Genomic DNA, 17785 nt, shown 5'->3' with positions numbered 1-17785 from the left:
CTCCTCAGGTGTGTTATGTCTAATATGTGGCTTGAAGCTCCAAGTTGCTGAACAGCCTAAAACTCATCAACTTCAGTGAGAGCTGATGCTGCTCCGTGTTTCCCAAGAGAACACCATGCCGCACAGGACTGAGCCCCAGGGCTAGATTCTGATCACATGTCCACCAGTGTAAAATAGGAGCTAGTTCTGATTTACATCAGAATCTGACGCCCTGACTTATATTTCAAACCAGGCAAACCTATGGCACTGTATAAACAGCAATGCATTTATTGTAGCTATTCTATTATTCAAGTTGTGACAGGAAGACAAGCACTGCAGAAAGTCTGAACGAACAGATCATGGCTCAAAAACAATAGCAAATATAAATTATTCTTTAATATATAAACTTAAATTGTTCATTGCTCTATTTCACCATGCCGGGAAGAGAGTCATTGTTTTTGGTGTCACAAAACTTATTTCTAATGTGTGCATATCACACCACCATAGAATCACTACAGTTTACTTCCTTGTGCCCTCTGGAAGAATAAAATCTCAGTCTGAATGAGGCCCCATTCCTGCACCTGACAACCTATGGACTCCCAAGGAATCACACTGGAGGCAGCAGGGCTGCACACAGGAGAGGCTGTCCACTCACCCACTATCAATTGCAGCATTGGGGCCTAAAACACACTGACAACGTACAGAGCTTAAACTTGCTTTCTGAGTCTGCCACTCAAGTACATGTCCAGAATTCAAGGTCATTGTCATGATCATGATAGATCTTATGCTTAGTCTGTCAAAATGTCTAGTAGTAATATTGGATTTACAAAGTCTACGCAAGTAATTTTAGAAGAGTTATGTTTGAATGCAGGTCATATAGGAAAAGGTTCTTTGTGTGAATAGGAACAACCTGCCATCCGATCCCAACTTTATCTGGAGAGAGAAACAGAAATAATAACAATCACTCTTTTGCTTAGTAAAATACAAAACATACATACTACCGTGTGCCAAATCTTGTAATAATGGATCATTAGTAGGCGGTGAAAGCAAGAGACACAAATATTCACGGTAAGTAATTTAAAGAGATTTCTATTACATGCTTGTGCCATATATTCAGCATCATTTTATTAATTACCCACTTCTGAAGGACCAAACATCCAGCTTGTATTCTGTAGAAGTCTAGATTTTGAGGATGCTGTGAGGGAAATCCCAAACATCTCCCTCCCCCTGCCCACAATTTAATTGTATATGACCCTGTCTATATGGTCAAAGCCTCAGTTTTAGGGTTCAGCTGGAATGTTACCTGTACAACATTAGAGCACAGATGATTATTTACTGTTATTATTAACCCTCATTATCTGCTTGGCTAGCGGTCACCAAGCTTGCAATTCATTCTGAGGAGGCAATGTAGCAAATATTAGTCTCATTAGGACACAGTAAAAAGAGGCCCCATTCCTGAAATCAGCTCTATGGGGGGCAGATCATTTCTCCTATTCAGACCCCACAGGATTCAGCTGGTGTATTGGAACCTTAACTAAAGCAATGCCCACCATCAAAGATTGCTGTCTTCAGCTCTGTAACAAGATTAAGTAACTGGGAAGAAGTCCAAACCTATCATGGCATATATACAGCATAACTCTTACCGAGTTCAGTCTGGAAGAGGTGATAAGTGTCTGGATTACGAACTGTGAAGGCAATGTAGATCTCAGGTGGTTTTCCAACAGTTTTGGAAATGGAAAGTTGCTGCAGGACACCGATAAGGGATAAAGTTACCTGGGGATCATACACCACATCTACATAAAAAGGAAAGGGTTTGTATATTTATAAACAAAACAAAAAGCAGACTAAAAATACAAAATAAAAGGATTAAATGGAGGCACGGTCAAGTAATTTAAGATGAGAATTTGACCTGTATTATGGGAACATGGCCCTTTAAAAAGGGAACCAGGACCAGCCCCTATGACTAGGGACCAGCTCCTCAGGGGAGCCCATGTAGACCAGAGGGAATGTACCTGTGACTGACGAGTCATTTATTACACTCAGCTGGGGTGGAGACTGAGGGTAGGCCTATACTTAAAACGCTGCACTGGTGCAGCTGCATTGCTGTAGCTCTTCAGTGAAGACACTCCTATGGCAATGGGAAAGCGTCTCCCATCAGCGTAGTTAATCCACCTTCCTGAAAGGCAGTAGTTATGTTGACGGCAGAAGCTTTCCTGTTGACATAGCACTGTCTACAGCGGGGGAGTGGGTTGGTATAACTACGTTGCTCAGGGGTGTGGATTTTTCACACCCTAGAGCGATGTAGTTATACTGACCTAGGTCTGTAGCGTAGACCTGGCCTGAGAAGATAATATAAAAGAAGCAGGATTTAGCTAGTTCTCCTTGGCACTAGAGATAGACCTGTCTGGATAAGGGGTTCTGGCACGTCTGAGCTTTTAGGAGTTTGTGTTGGATGGCAAAGACTATTAAAGGTTTATTTTGATAAGAAGATGCCAGGAAGCAAAGGCCCTGGGCCTATCAAAGAGCTAGCGTCCTCCCTTCAGGGAGAAGAAGAGTAGAAGTCTGCGGAAAGGCTGGGACAAACAGTGGGTGAAAAGGAATCACATGAGGCTGTTTCATGTTATTCCTCATGGACTTTCTGTTGATGTTTGGGCGGGGTGAGGTGATAACCCTGTGAACCGATAGAAGAGCCTTGACTGGAGTGGCATTGGGTTGAAAGAACTGCTGTGGTGGCTGGTGGGGCCTGCAAGTGTGCGTACCTGAGGCGCGAGAGAGTGCTGGTACGGATGGATTATCACAACCTGTTTTAAAGATTGCTTTAATGCTGGTGGGTGAAGAGGTTCACTCCAGATTCCAACTATCAAAGGATTTTTAAGAAGTGTTTTTTTAAACAGACCTCTCCACTTTACTGAATTGCCCTTCAGTGAAGCTGGTGCACAAATAAGTAAAAAGAAAATTAGGTCCTGATCCTGCAAAGGATATTTAACCCTTACTACTATGCAGAGTGCTGGTGAAGGGGGAAAAATGGTCTGCACATGTGGATTTTACAGATTTGGCCTTCTCAGGTTGCAACTGAATTGAAAGCAGCTCACATTGCAACACCTCATTGCAAAGGCCAGGAGTTAAATTACAGTTGGTTGATTCTGGAATAATTTCTAAGGGTGGAAACCCTGATGAAACAATGTAAAAACTGCCCCTTGAAGTATCACAAGTGTCAATCTCACAAATTAACATTCTGATTCTGCAATTTTCTACTGGTCTTTCAGTTATGAGCCCTGATGTTCAGGAGTTGGTCATTTCAGTGTAATCCCTGTGATGTACAACTAGGGCATCCAAAAGCCAAGACCTGTGTATGGGCCAATGGTCAAAGAGATCAGTTACACTGGATTTAACCTAATAAAAATATGAACTGTGCTATCTAGACATACCGAGCATAACACTTTATCCTAAACTTTAAATTTCCTTGTTTTTATGAGCTCAAGTTAGGCTGTTTTCAGAGCCCCGTGTAATAGATTAGATATCTATGATCATTAATTTTATGGAATAAACATCTTTTTATGGCTAATGGTCTACACGTGATACATTGTATCAGTCCTCACACACCTTTCAGCACCTCACCTGAACTCTTAAGCAGCTTGCTTAGTTCACACACACCCAAAAAATGGGCTGAAATTCTGCCTTCAGCTACATCTGTGCAGCTCTGGAGCTTGTCTAGAAGAACAGTTGGTGTGTGGCAAGGTGACATGTGACTCTACATTGCACAGAGTGTGCTGCCCTCTAGCCATGTGGACTTTGCTACCACACATTAAAAGTTCTGTAGTTCACTTCGCTGTATTTGACTTTGAAACCGGGGTACATCAAAGCTCACTTGGGAACTTTTAGTGTGTGGTAGTAGGGACACAGTAAGTGCATGTTGTAGATTTACACCCCCGCTTGCCACACACTTTGTCTAGACAAGCCCCTAGTATTGTTAGACTTAGTATTATTAGATTTACTATTAAACTCCTTAACATTATCAGATGAGCAAGTGCTGTAAAAGTAAAATTTCTTTAATATGCACTATCCTTGTTGAGAGTGCCAGCCAGCGGTGCTCTGGAAACGTGGAATTCACCTCCAATTTTAAAACAGAAGAAGTGACAAAAGAGAAATAAATTGCTTTTCAAGGATGAGTAAACAACCACTGAATATTGAGATGAAGACAGAATGGTAAAATAAGGCAGAATTACACCCCTCACATTTCAGAATTTGCAGTTGACTGACCAGTCATCTTGACTGAATAAAGTTCAGTAATTATTATTTTTGCATTTCTATTGTTATTTCATCACAGTGAGATGCGATCAGAAATGTACTGTACCTGCTGCAATGACAACATCAGCTTGAAGCTCTGAAAGTTGTTCCTCTGCAACAGAATCCCAGTCAAGTTCTGCAACTGTTATTTTTGGTCCTTGTAAATCCATCACTTCTGCCCTCTGGCTTTGGGATTGCATTTTGGTGTGATTCTCAGTTTCAGACTCCAGAACAAAGCCATTTAAATGGATGTTTTCTCTCAGTTGCTCAAGAACACAGTGATGGTAGTCACTAAACACATATGCCTTAGGATTACAGGTTTTACAGATTGCAATTCCTGTGAGGCCAATCCCACTTCCTAATTCCAAGACAGTCCTGAAGGTTAATGGATTAAAATCAGTATTTACACATGGATCTAGACAAGATTCAGTTACGGAATCAAAACCAATAGAAATGTATGCACCTAAGAGCGAAACTAGCTGTAAATGATTTCAGTGATTCTTGAATAAACTACCCAGATTCCAGTCTTTGCTTCAAATAAGTATCAGGAATGAAAAATAATTAGGATTCAATTATAATAATAGCAATTAGAGAGTGAAAATATGAATAAAATTAACATCTCCTGGGGACCAATACAGGACTGTGCCCTGCGGTATATTATGCATATATCCAGACTAAAATGTTATCTTGTTAAATTTCATACTATCCTCCTAGTTATACCTCCTTGGACTGCCAAGTATTTTATGATTTCCTTATTACTTGATGATTTAAAAGTGTTTTGGACAAGGGAAATTTATACTCCCCCCCTCTCCCCTGAGGGTTATGGATACCTGAGTTGGAGTTTTTGTCTAGGATTTTAAAAATATGCATTGTTACAGTTCTTAGTTATATTAGGGGCATATACAGTATAATGTCAAACTACTGTCATGTAACTCATTTATAATATGAATGAAAACATTTAAGTTAACTCTGTTCCCCCAGTTTTCTAGCTGTGATTTCATGTAACTAGAGCTCCATTACCTGTTATTGAAAATGGCAGAATTCTCTATTGCCCATTCAGCAAGATAAAGAGCAGCATCCCACGTGACTAGTCCTGTGGTTCCCTGTGAGATTATTGCCACCGTCTCAGAAAGTGTAACAGAGTCTCCTGTGGGCTAGAAAACACACGCAGGGAAAGAAAGATGCATTGGCATGGCCACCACATTTCACAATTTTAAATCAACATTAGCGTCTGGGAGAAGGTAAGAAGTATTTTACACTTGGGGTTTCTGGGTTTTATTTTTAAACCAGTTATGGCTCAGTTTAAACGATAAAAAAGGACATATAACCATGAAGATGATATTAGCTTTTACCAGTAAGTAGCTTTTATAACAGTTGGTAGATTCTTCTTTATTTAAAATATCTGCTAGTACATCATACAATTCATCCAGGGGTTCGGTTGCTACGGACTCATGCTGTGGGAAAGAGAAGAGAGATCAGTGAAGAACTTCAGATCTCCAGATATTATTAACGAAACACAGGCAATGAACACATAGTCAAATACCATTTATTCCATCTTTAACCATAACATATGCATTTAATGCTAATTTTTGTTATAACAAATGATCAGCCGAGCCTGGGCCAATACTGCAAAAAACATATTTTCAAGTTACTTTTAATAACAGGTTGAATGGAAAAAGAGTGCCAAGCAATATATAATCCCAACACTACCTTTTTAATGAGTTCAGATATGAAGCATCTTCTGTACTTCAAGGAAGGGGGATATTTCAGGCATAAGGGGTGAAGAATAGTCTGAAATGATAAAACAACACCTGCAGACCAACCAGCTACCAGGTGAGGATTTTATTAGAGGCACTGAAGGAACAGGGGAGGAAAAGATAGCTACCAATTTGCTCGGTTCACTTTGTACCTTGGGAATGCTGGGTGATTTCAATTTGCAGCTAAGCTATTTGATAACTCAACTGGAAAAACAAATTCCATGTACATTCCTGCAGTGAATTCTGGTACCCCCAGCCGGTCACAGATGTGAGGGAGCCACACATCCTCTACTTTGACCCCCAAAAATAAACAGTAAAATTAAAAGGAAAATGAGTCTGAGTGGCTCTTTCCTCTCATTTTTCTTCCAGGCCCCATCCCTATAAATAAATAAACAGGACTGCTCCATCTACACTTGGAGCTGGGAGCCATTCCCAGCTTGTGTACATATACTCACTCTAGCTCCATCCTGGACTCAGGAAAGAGACTCTCCCCACACATGTCTACCCTTTGTTTTGAATCAAGGCAATGTTCACTGAGAAAGGGTTAGTCACACTGGTCCTCCAGCAAATGAAAAGTTGGCAAGTTAGGTCAGTTCAGCTCTTCAATTAGCCCCAACAACTATGTTATGGTGAATTAGGTCCCTTAATTTACTCTTAATAGTTACAGTTCCCTTTATATAAGTGGCCTAGGCTGAATTCTGCACTCGGCTAGGCATGATGGACCCTGACTCCAAAGCTGTGCTCTCCCTACATGTGGGCATCTCAGTCAGGGGTTCCACATGTGGAAGGCGATCAGTACACAGGACTTGAGACCCATTGTGCCCCACAGTTGGGAACACACTTTTGTTCAGAAGGAGGTGTTCACTGTGACAATATGACAAGAATTTGATACTAAAGACTGTGGAGAAGTACTTGATATTCTATCCTTTATGAAGCAAGTAGGGAGTGAACTGCAATCACGTGATAGACAGGAAATGGGAGTAGCTTCGTGTTCCCAGTATTTGTACCACACGTGAGGATGTAGTACCCTATTTCCATACACACGAAGACACACTATCAGTCAATAGACAATATATGTCACAAACAGCCTGTAAGAAAAATTGAAGTTAGAGCTTTTTCTTTATTTTTTTGTATTGAAAATTAATTGCTATTTTGAAAACTTTCCACCAGCTTTAAAAGCCCAATACTTGATAGTTAAAAAAATAAGACAGAGTTGTAACTGTTTTAATGCAACTGATCAGAGGGCACAAGCCCACTGAAAGCAATTACTGCCTTTTTGTATGTTCCGATTTAAATTAAAAGGCGACTGTGGGAGACTAGCAATCTCACAGATTTGGGAGAGAGATGAACAGCCTTTCACTTCCAGGTTGCCAGTTCAGATCCAGCCAGTGCTAGAAGATATCACAACTGTTTATCACTCATGAGTAAGGCCCTCCCAAATTCACGGCCATGAAAAACACATCATGGACCGTGAAATCTGGTCTCCCTCTGTGAAATCTGGTCTTTTGTGTGCTTTTACCCTATACTATACAGATTTCATGGGAGAGACCAGCATTTCTCAAATTGGGAGTCCTGACCCAAAAGGGAATTGCAGGGGGGTGGTCAGAAGGTTAGCTTAGGGGGGTTGTGATATTGCCACCCTTACTTCTGTGATGCTTTCGGAGCAGGGCGGCCAGAGGGGGTGGCTGTTGGCCAGGTGCCCAGCTCTGAAGGCAGCGCCCTGCCAGCAGCAGTGCAGATGTAAGGGTGGCAATACCATACCATGCCATCTTTACTAGGGATGTAAAATGTTACCGGTTAACTGATAAGCATTAGTCTTACCAATAATGTATTCAGTAAACAGTAAGAGGGATGAGGCCGGGGCCACAGGTGGGGGCAGGTGCGGGGCTGGAGCCCTGGGACCCCCAGGGGCCAACTCACGGGTGCGGGGCTGGCAGCTGGGACCCTGGGTAAAATGTGGGAATGCTGCAGCAGCCCCCACACCCCTAGTTCCTGCACCTATGTTGTGAACTCATTAACAGTTAAACCTTCGCTGATACAATTTTAATAGTTTAAATGGTTATTTTTTAAAATGCTATTTACATCCCTAATCCTTACTTCTGCACTGCTGCTGGCGGAGGCTCTGCCTTCAGACCCTGGCTCCCAGTCAGCAGCCACCTCTCTCCAGCTGCCCAGCTCTGAAGGCAGAGCCACCAGCAGGAGCAACACAGAAGTAAAGGTAGCAGTACTGCACCCCCCCTATAATAATCTTGCAACCCCCCACCCCCGGACCCCTACAATTACAACACTGTGAAATTTCAGATTTAAATAGCTGAAATCATGAAAGTTACTATTTTAAAAATCCTATGACTGTGAAATTGACTAAAATGGACCGTGAATTTGGTAGGACCCTACTCATGGGAAAGGAGACAATGGTCTCAGCCCAAGACCTACTGAACAGAATTCACATCACAACCCATCCCACGCCCCTAAACTGGTACTAGCTGGCATTCTTATTGTAGCCTCAGACGCAGCAAAGGACTGAATGGGAATGGAGAGTGAATTAACCCTCTTATCCTTAGAGATGGCCCCTCACGTCAAGGTTAAAGCACACTGGCGGAGTATTCTGGGAAGTTTATACTGCTGCACCTCTCACTATATTGCCTCTATGAATCAATAGGGAAATTCAGTGTTTGACATTTTGCATGAACACTACAGTCTCTAACCATTTCTCAAATTTCAAAATAAATAAAAACATGGGTTTCTTGTGTTCCAACTCCCTTGTCTATGAAGGATAGTTACATAACATGAATAAAAGAAAATCTGCTATTCTATTGGTAAACACAGAGATTAGTATTAGATCTGACTCCCTTACTGTTTTTTAAATACAATTTAAAAAGAATACGATGCAATAGTTTTCATTACACTAGGTGGCATCGTATCTTTAGAATAGTTCTAGTCTGTTCTATGATATGTATTGAAATCTGATTATATTAAAATAACATATTTTACCTTCTGCAAAATATCCAGTAGTAGCAAGGCATCTGATGAACTCTTTAATTTTTTTTCAAGTTCCTACACAAAAGGAGGGGAAAAAAGTTGAGAAATATTCCAGGATGCTATTCCATTACCACGTGTGAACACCACAAACTGGTGAAAACTCCTTTAACAGAGTATGTTACTTGCTTTGTGATTAAAAATAAATAAATCACACCCAGATGGTAGGAAATAAAGAAGTAATAAAGAGCCTTCTGTAAGCCATAATATTAACATAATCTATAATGTATATAGCTGCTACTGCAATACAAATACATAATTATTATTAATTGAATGAGGAAAGTAAAAAACAAAGGTGAAGACCAGATGACTAATCAGTCAGCCCTCCCACACTAATGTACAAAGCTCCCACCCCAATGAGGTGAGAAATATTAAATCTTCCCTTCTCCAAGAGGAGAGCTGAGTATCTCTCCAGACATTGGAAATCTTGGCATCGAAGTAAGAACAAAATCTGCCTGTTGCTAGACACTATATCCCCCACATAGATTTATTGCATTAATTGTCTTTAACAGAAATCTTATAACCAAGAGTGCTGTTTCAATATAACCTCAGTGGCCAGTTATATTTCTTCAGCCTTTTTTCATTGATCCATTTCTAGCCAAACCTGCTCACCTTACTCAGATGACTAGTTCCACTGAAGTCCATGGGACCATTTGTGTAAATAAGGCAAGTAAGGCAAGTGGGTTTTTGGCCCTTCATTAGTGGTTGAAATGCTGAGAAAATGGTTCACAGAGGAACGTATAAATGGTGAAATCAACAGTAGTAAAACTCACTAGATAGTGAAGTAAACAGATGTCCTGAATTGTTTCAAAACACTGCGGTCTGTAAACTGCAAATCCTCCTACAGGGAAATTGTTCTGAGAAAAAACTTACTTTACTGCAAAAGGGTCAATGTATATTGAGGCTGATGTCTGAAAAGTGACACTACAGCACATTGCAACTGAAACACAGAGGGTTCAAGAGGAATGAGTGGTGACACCCACTGTCTGCTAAACTCAGGCATTCTTTATTCTATACTAATAAACTCATAACAGGAGCTGCCAAAGCACCATTCTGAACATACTGCAAATATTCTATGGTGAATTGATTTTCTGAAATTAGCTTTGCTCTAATACCGATGCTATGAACAGATGAATTAGACCATGAAGCACAGCCATTTTAGGAAAGAAAAAAAATCCTCCGAATGAGCATTATTTGTACTGTGGAATTAGCTTGTAAATTGAGGGATTTTGTTGCAGAATCACTGCAGTCAACAATCTTTAGTTTTAATATTTGGAGTCACTACTGAGGTATATGGGGCCAGATTGTTGCCTGGTATAAACTAGCTACACTGAAATCAATAGAGTTAAAACTGATTTACATTGCTTGATCATCTGGCCCATGCATGTGCTGAACAGGTCCCAAGGTTTGCATCTCCTCCTTCTCTATGTCAAATAACGGAAATGGAAAGGAAAATTCTTAAGACACATCTGGATTTTTCCTGTCTCTTCATTCTGATGATAGATGGCAGAACAACATGAATCCTATGTTTTGTGCCCTTCTGTGAGGATACTATACTTAATTTACCTTTTTTCTGTCATCTACAAAATAAAAGTAAGGAGACTATGAAAGTGCCCTGACAACTTTTCACTTCAAATCTCAATATCTGATGTGGCAGCTCCTAGGATTTGTTGGAAGAATCTTTAGCCTTAATGATGGTCTCACACTGCAAACTCTTAGAGTCATCTAAGCCCCCCTACTCACAGAGTTCAGGAGCAAACCCATCTTTAGGTCTGTCACAGTGAACTAAGGGTTGATTTAGATCTCTGGGTCTCAGTAGCATATTTCTTAAATACTTTCTGACAAATCAGACTATTCAGCTATGATGGGGCCCATATCCTCTGAATTCTGCTGTGTACTAGATAAACTTTAAATATCTGTAAATATGGGGATATTCTAGATTGTATACCTTATAGTTAATGTTGAGACCCGAGACAAATTTTAGATGCATATTTACTATCAGACATCTTGTAATTATTACTATTCCCAGCAAAGTTAATTGTAAGCATATTTCAGATCAAATTGTGTCCACAGTGTTCAAAGGTGAAGGCTACATTTATATATAACTTTCCCGAGAAATTGCCTAATCCTTACTTTCTGAGTGTTTTGTTGGTCTAGTGAATAATCATGGAAAGTGAATAAATTGTTCACTAAAATAGTGTATTAGTGCCTGCAACAAACATGACTATTCTGAATCTGTCTGGCTGCTGTGCTTTAGCCACAGATAACGGGAACTATTAAATGAAAAAAAAAAGGGTCAACAATTTGGCTTAAATTTCATGAAAACTATAATGGTGAGCCATGGATGACACCTGATAACAGGTCTCCGAACATTACTTAATCATCTTAAAGTTAGAAACATTTGGTTGTTGGTAATGTTGATTCACTCAGTGCTGAGAAGGAGTAGTTTGCACATGTTTCTGTCAGTATTTAAACAGGTTGAAAATATAAATGTGAAGAATTCCAAAATAGCTATACTAAAAGGACCAACCATTGAAATTAGGCTAAATTCACAAACGTCCAGGACATAAGTTTAAACATGTTATCACAAGCAATTGAGCCAATCAAAAACAGAAGCTTATTTTGCCAGTACTCTCTCATATACAAAAGAAAGTTTAGAGACTGAAGAATTTTGCGTAACACAATTTAGTAGCTGTCTGCCTAAGTAGGTACTTCTGGTGTAGATGGTTCTTTATCACAGTAGTAAAATACACCCCTCTGGCCGAAAGCTTGAGAGCTAAGTGTTACCAGGTTCAGACACACGTGCTGATCGTCGGAGCCCGGGGCGGATGGGACCCCAGTAACGAGCGAGTGTTGAGAGAATGCAGAATTAGTCAGCGCTATGCCCAGCTGATGCGGCAACTCATGGTGTTGGATGCCATCAGGTGGTCGAGGAACATCTACAAAGAACACATCACTGGACATCGGCAATACCAGGAGAGATGAGCTGGAGTGCCAATGAAAAGTGAAATCGGAAAGTAACTGAAATACTTCCTTGATGGATTGTATTTTCTAATGGACAACCTACCCTAAATTCTCAATTACTGAGGGACAATCTTCACTCATTGGTATATTTTGCTTTCCACAACCAACTCTCTGTACAACTTTTCATGAGTGATGCACCCGAATACTTGGATGCTAATATCTAAAATGTATTGTTAAATATATTCATCTACATTTGGGTTATTGCTGATTATGCGCGATATGTATCTTATGACTTTTAAAATAAACTTTGTATTTGTGGATAATCTATGAACTATACCCAGATGTACAGACACTCTTTTCCTAACCTGTGTACTATATAATTTTTTAACATTAGCTTTAATACAATTTTTAAATCTGACTGTTTATAGGCCTATGGAGAACTCCACGGGATCAAAGAGGCGACACACACACACGCACACTCTCTCTCTCTCTGCCCTGGTCTACACTGGGGGGGGGGAGGGGGGGGTGATCGATCTAAATTATGCGACTTTAGCTACAAGAATAACATAGCTGAAGTGGACATACTTAGATCGACTTACCGTGGTGTCTTCACCACGGTGAGTCAACTGCTGCTGCTCCCCCGTCGACTCCGTCTGCGCCTCTCGCGGCGCTGGAGTACAGGAATTGACAGGAGAGTGTTGGGGGGGGGTCGATTTTTTGTGTCTAGACTAGACACGATAAATCGATCCCTGCTGTATCGATTGCTGCCCGCCAATTCAGCGGGTAATGAAGACATACCCTAGGTTTAAAAAAGTAAAATAAGGCTATTGAGTTGGCTAGTGTGTGCATGTCACTGCCCTCTATGGAATGAAATCAGAGCTGTTTCACTCATGAATCCAACAGAATCTGTTTCACAATCCCAGGCCTTTCTGTGGTGCAGATTCCTCAGATGCTATAAAAGCAAAGCTGAAAAGAGGAAGAATAGGCAGACTGTCCAAGCAAGCTGCAAAAACATAGTGACCATATATCTTGGTTTCACTGGTACAGTTCTAGTTTTTCCTAAGACATCCAGGTGTGCCAGGCACTTCTTTCAGGTTCTTTCCATTTTTAATTTAATGGGTATTTTTCTTTTTTTAAATACCCATATAACATTTGCTTAAGATATACTTCTATAGTGAGCAGAGTTTGGTCGGCTTTTTCCAGGTACAAACAGTCCAATGCAATGAGTGCTCAGTGTGATCAACAGTGTTTGGAGCGAAGAGAAAAGCTGTTGATGTTGATGACAGTTGTGTAGTGTCTCATGATCAACTCATTCAGAACACTAAATTACTAGAAAAAAATCCTCAACTCAGAGATATGCACACCAATTTACTTTAAGTACTTATGAGCACCTCAGAATCTTTAATGCATTTATGCTTGTAACAGCTCTAGGAGGTAGGGTAGTACTATCACCATTGAGACGCCGAGTGATTTGACTAAGATCACGCAAGAAGTCTGTGGCAAAGCAGGGAATTGAACCCAGGTCTCCCAAATTCTTGAAAAGTGTCCTAATCCCTGGACCATCCTTCCTCTCTGCTAGGACAACAGCTGGGACTAGTGACACCAGCACACCTTAAAAAAACCCAACTTTTGTATGGCTATTTCCCAACTCTAAAAAACAACCCCACAGAGCACAGCAACCAGGAGGGCCAGCTTGCAGTAACAATAGCAACTGAATGCACCTAAAGGGCTTTTGTTCAATGGTTTTCGGCAGCCCCATTATAAAAGCCATTTTAGTGCCCCTACTCACAGAACTGTTTCTGATTTTGAAACCAGGATCACTTTTCAAAGATGACAGGTCTCAAAATCACAGCCCACCAGCTTCACCTCAAGTAGGAGAAAGGAGCTTATTTTGCTGAATGAGATGAGAATTTTTACATCATTTAATTTTCTTTTCCCAACAGTAGCAATAAACCAGGTGGGAGCTGCAGGTCCATCAGGGGGCAGCCCATTTCCAGAACATCGTGATTTGGTGGGGGTTGGTCCTGCTTTGAGCAGGGGATTGGACTAGATGACCTCCGGAGGTCCCTTCCAGCCCTGAGGTTGTACCAGTGGCACGGCAGGCCAGAGGTGGCTTGGCAGAGCGGGCAGCTAAGGTGTCTGCACAGCCGGCAAGCAGGGCTCTGGCTAGCCGGGCTCGCCCCAGCCCTGCACTCTTCACGGGCGAACGCAGTAAGAGGAGTCAGAGAAGGGGGAGGCTGCTGCTGCTGGGGGCCAGGACTGGGCAGCCCCACACAGGGGCGCTGGAAGAGTGTGTAGAGTGGGGGAGCTGAGAGCTATTGAACCAACCTGTAAACCCTGTATACAATGGACACCACTTCAAGTCAGGGGGTGCAGCAGCACCTATGGGCCCCGGATCACCCAGCCCAGGCACCGGGCGGCTCCTGGGGCCAGGACTGGGCTGCCCCAGATCACCAGGCCCGGGCGGCTCCGGGGCCAGGACTGGGTAGCCCTGGACTCCGGGGCCAGGCTGACCCAGCTGCCGCCCGCCCCTCACATGGACCCGCCCCAGGCAGCCCCTCCCCGCGGCCCCTGCCGCCCCCTCTCCGCAGCGAGCGGCCTCTCCCCATCCACTCCCGGGTCGCGGGCTGGTGCCGGGGCGCCCGGCTCCTACTCACCGCCCAGGGGAAGGCGCCGAGCTGCCTGCCGGCCAGGAAGCCGCGCTGGAAGCGGAGCCCCAGGTGCCGGGCTTCCTCCGCCGCGGGATCCATCGCTCCCTAGCCCGGCTCAGCCGGGTCCCGCCGTCCCCTCAGGGCAGGCCGCGTCCCCGGCCTCGGGTGATCGCCTCTTGCCGGGCAGACACCCCCCCCGCTCCCGTCCTGCGGGGGCGGGGAGCGACACGGGCTCCGCTGCGGCCCAGGCCTCGGACCAGGCAGGGGTGGCACCAGTCGCCGCCCCGCCCCCCCCCCCCCCCTCGCTTTGGGGACGATGCGGCCAGTTTCACCAGATCCCTGGGGCGTGGGTGTCCCCAAGGCACGGCCTGGAGCCTGGCTCTGTGTCCCCATTGCAGGGTGCGGGTGTTCCCATGTCAGGCCTGGCGCCTGCGTCCCTGCGTGGCTCTGTGTCCTCGTGTTCCCATGTCAGGCCTGGCGCCTGCGTCCCTGCGTGGCTCTGTGTCCTCGTGTTCCCATGTCAGGCCTGGCGCCTGCGTCCCTGCGTGGCTCTGTGTCCTCGTGTTCCCATGTCAGGCCTGGCGCCTGCGTCCCTGCGTGGCTCTGTGTCCTCGTGTTCCCATGTCAGGCCTGGCGCCTGCGTCCCTGCGTGGCTCTGTGTCCTCGAGTTCCCATGTCAGGCCTGGCGCCTGCGTCCCTGCGTGGCTCTGTGTCCTCGTGTTCCCATGTCAGGCCTGGCGCCTGCGTCCCTGCGTGGCTCTGTGTCCTCGTGTTCCCATGTCAGGCCTGGCGCCTGCGTCCCTGCGTGGCTCTGTGTCCTCGAGTTCCCATGTCAGGCCTGGCGCCTGCGTCCCTGCGTGGCTCTGTGTCCTCGTGTTCCCATGTCAGGCCTGGCGCCTGCGTCCCTGCGTGGCTCTGTGTCCTCGAGTTCCCATGTCAGGCCTGGCGCCTGCGTCCCTGCGTGGCTCTGTGTCCTCGTGTTCCCATGTCAGGCCTGGCGCCTGCGTCCCTGCGTGGCTCTGTGTCCTCGTCTTCCCATGTCAGGCCTGGCGCCTGCGTCCCTGCGTGGCTCTGTGTCCTCGTCTTCCCATGTCAGGCCTGGCGCCTGCGTCCCTGCGTGGCTCTGTGTCCTCGTCTTCCCATGTCACCCGCGTCCCTGCGTGGCTCTGTGTCCTCGTCTTCCCATGTCACCCGCGTCCCTGCGTGGCTCTGTGTCCTCATGTTCCCATGTCACGCGTGACGCCTGTGTCCCTGCGTGGCTCTGTGTCCTCGTGTTCCTTATGTCATGCCTGGTGTCTGCATCCCTGCATGGCTCTCTGTCCTCGTGTTCCCATATCACGTGTGATGCCTAGAGCCTGCATCCCTGTGTGGCTCTGTGTCCTTGTATTCCCATGTCATGTGTGGTGCCTGGAGCCTGCGTGCTTGCTTGGCTCTGTGTCCTCGTGTTCCCATGTCACGCTTGACGCCTGGAGCCTGCGTCCCTGCTTGGCTCTGTGTCCTTGTGTTCTCATATCATGTGTGACGCCTGGAGCCTCCGTCCCTGTGTGGCTATGTGTCTTCATGTTCCCCTGTCATGTGTGACGCCTGGAGCCTGCGTCCCTGCATGGCTCTGTGTCCTCGTGTTCCCATGTCACGCTTGACGCCTGGAGCCTCCGTCCCTGCTTGGCTCTGTGTCCTTGTGTTCTCATATCATGTGTGACGCCTGGAGCCTCCGTCCCTGTGTGGCTCTGTGTCTTCATGTTCCCCTGTCATGTGTGACGCCTGGAGCCTGCGTCTCTGCATGGCTCTGTGTCCTTGTGTTCCTGTCTGACGCCTGGAGCCTGCATCCCTGCGTGGCTCTGTCCTCGTGTTCCCATGTCACACATAATGCTTGGCACCTGCGTCCCTACGTAGCTCTGTGTCCTCCTGTTCCCATGTCATGCATGATGCCTGGGGCCTGGATCCCTGCGTGGCTCTGTGTCTTGTTCCCATGTCACATATCCCAGCGTGGCACCTGCATCCCTGCGTGACTCTGTGGCCTTCTGTTCCCATGTCACACATGATGGCCTGGTGCCTGTGTAACCCACACACCTCCTGGGTGTGGTCTTCTGTCCCATCTAGTGGTGTTCGATCTCGCCTACTGACGACCAGGGTCTGTCGGTGTTCCAAGTGGGGGCTCGTCCTGGATTTCAACCTAGTTTCAGCTAGGGGAAGTATATAACCCACACATCACCTCAGTGTGGTGTTCTGTCCCATCTACTGGCACCAAGATGAGAAAGAGAGAGAGCTAAGGCTGTAGAGCAGACTCAATAACAGCCAGTTGGCTTTTAGCTCATGCAGTAGAGGCTCATGCACTAAGCTCCAGAATCCCGCCCATCAACGACTGGGGTCTGTCGCCATTACACGTGTATTCCTGCATGACTGTATGCTAGTGTTCACATGTCACACTTGATGGCCTGGTGCCTGCATCCCTGCGTGGCTCTGTGTTCTTGTGGCATGGCTTCCGTATTCCCATGTCACAAGTCATGGCCTGGCACCTTCATCCCTGCATGGCTCTGTGTCTTTTTGCACAGCGCCCATGTTCTCATGTCACACATTCATGGCCTGCTGCCTGCATTCCTACATGACTTTATCTGTTTCTGGGATCCCATGTCATGGTATCTACATCACAGGCCAATGCTTATGGCCTCACATCATAATATCTCCACACAGTGAGCGATATCTGGATTCCACATAACAGCATCTGTCACAGCTGAGTGCGTGGAACTCCTGGCAGGAGAGACAAACCTGTCACCTAACACAAGTTAATGAGAGAGAGGGTTTGAGGTTTATTAATTACTGGAAAAATTGGAGAACATTAAATTCAGGACTGTCTAATTATTCTGCAACACACTGGGAACATCTGAGAAAAAGGAGCTCTCCTGTGAATTTGGGGATGACCCATTATGGTACCCCATGGTAACATTCCATACCCAAATTCTGAAGAGGTTCCTGGTGGTTAAATCATGGCTGGGAGTCATTGCGTGGTTGCCCCTATAACTTCAGGCCCAGATCTAGCAGGGAGCTCTGCATGAGGGACCTTTGCTCCTGAGAGGAGCCCCTTTGAAGTCCATGTGAAGCACTTTGCAGGAT

At 45.0% G+C, this 17785-nt stretch overlaps 1 protein-coding gene across 1 annotated transcript; it reads right to left on the bottom strand.

Moving 5' to 3' along the window:
• Positions 1–244: 244 nt before the first annotated feature.
• EEF2KMT (eukaryotic elongation factor 2 lysine methyltransferase) lies at positions 245–14957 on the bottom strand. The gene is made up of 8 exons (XM_048866390.2): positions 14681–14957; positions 9015–9077; positions 5977–6057; positions 5619–5720; positions 5287–5420; positions 4334–4641; positions 1623–1772; positions 245–912 (listed from the first exon to the last, which is right to left on the bottom strand). The coding sequence occupies exons 1-8, from the start codon at positions 14771–14773 to the stop codon at positions 812–814; spliced, it is 1032 nt and encodes a 343-aa protein (XP_048722347.2). The 5' UTR covers positions 14774–14957; the 3' UTR covers positions 245–811.
• Positions 14958–17785: the final 2828 nt, after the last annotated feature.

Source organism: Caretta caretta, chromosome 10 (genome assembly GCF_965140235.1).
Source record: "Caretta caretta isolate rCarCar2 chromosome 10, rCarCar1.hap1, whole genome shotgun sequence".
NCBI classification, from domain to species: Eukaryota; Metazoa; Chordata; order Testudines; family Cheloniidae; genus Caretta; species Caretta caretta.
Note: the sequence above shows the minus strand (reverse complement) of the source record. Positions and strands in the feature narration are given on the sequence as shown.

Excerpts from the sequence above, each read along its gene's own strand:
- EEF2KMT (XM_048866390.2), bottom strand. The coding sequence starts at position 14,773 with ATGGATCCCGCGGCGGAGGAAGCCCGGCACCTGGGGCTCCGCTTCCAG. Across the intron at positions 6,058-9,014 it reads TACTGGATATTTTGCAGAAG|ACTATTCTTCACCCCTTATG; the intron begins GTAAAATATGTT and ends TTATCATTTCAG. Across the intron at positions 4,642-5,286 it reads TCTGCCATTTTCAATAACAG|GACTGTCTTGGAATTAGGAA; the intron begins GTAATGGAGCTC and ends ATTAACCTTCAG.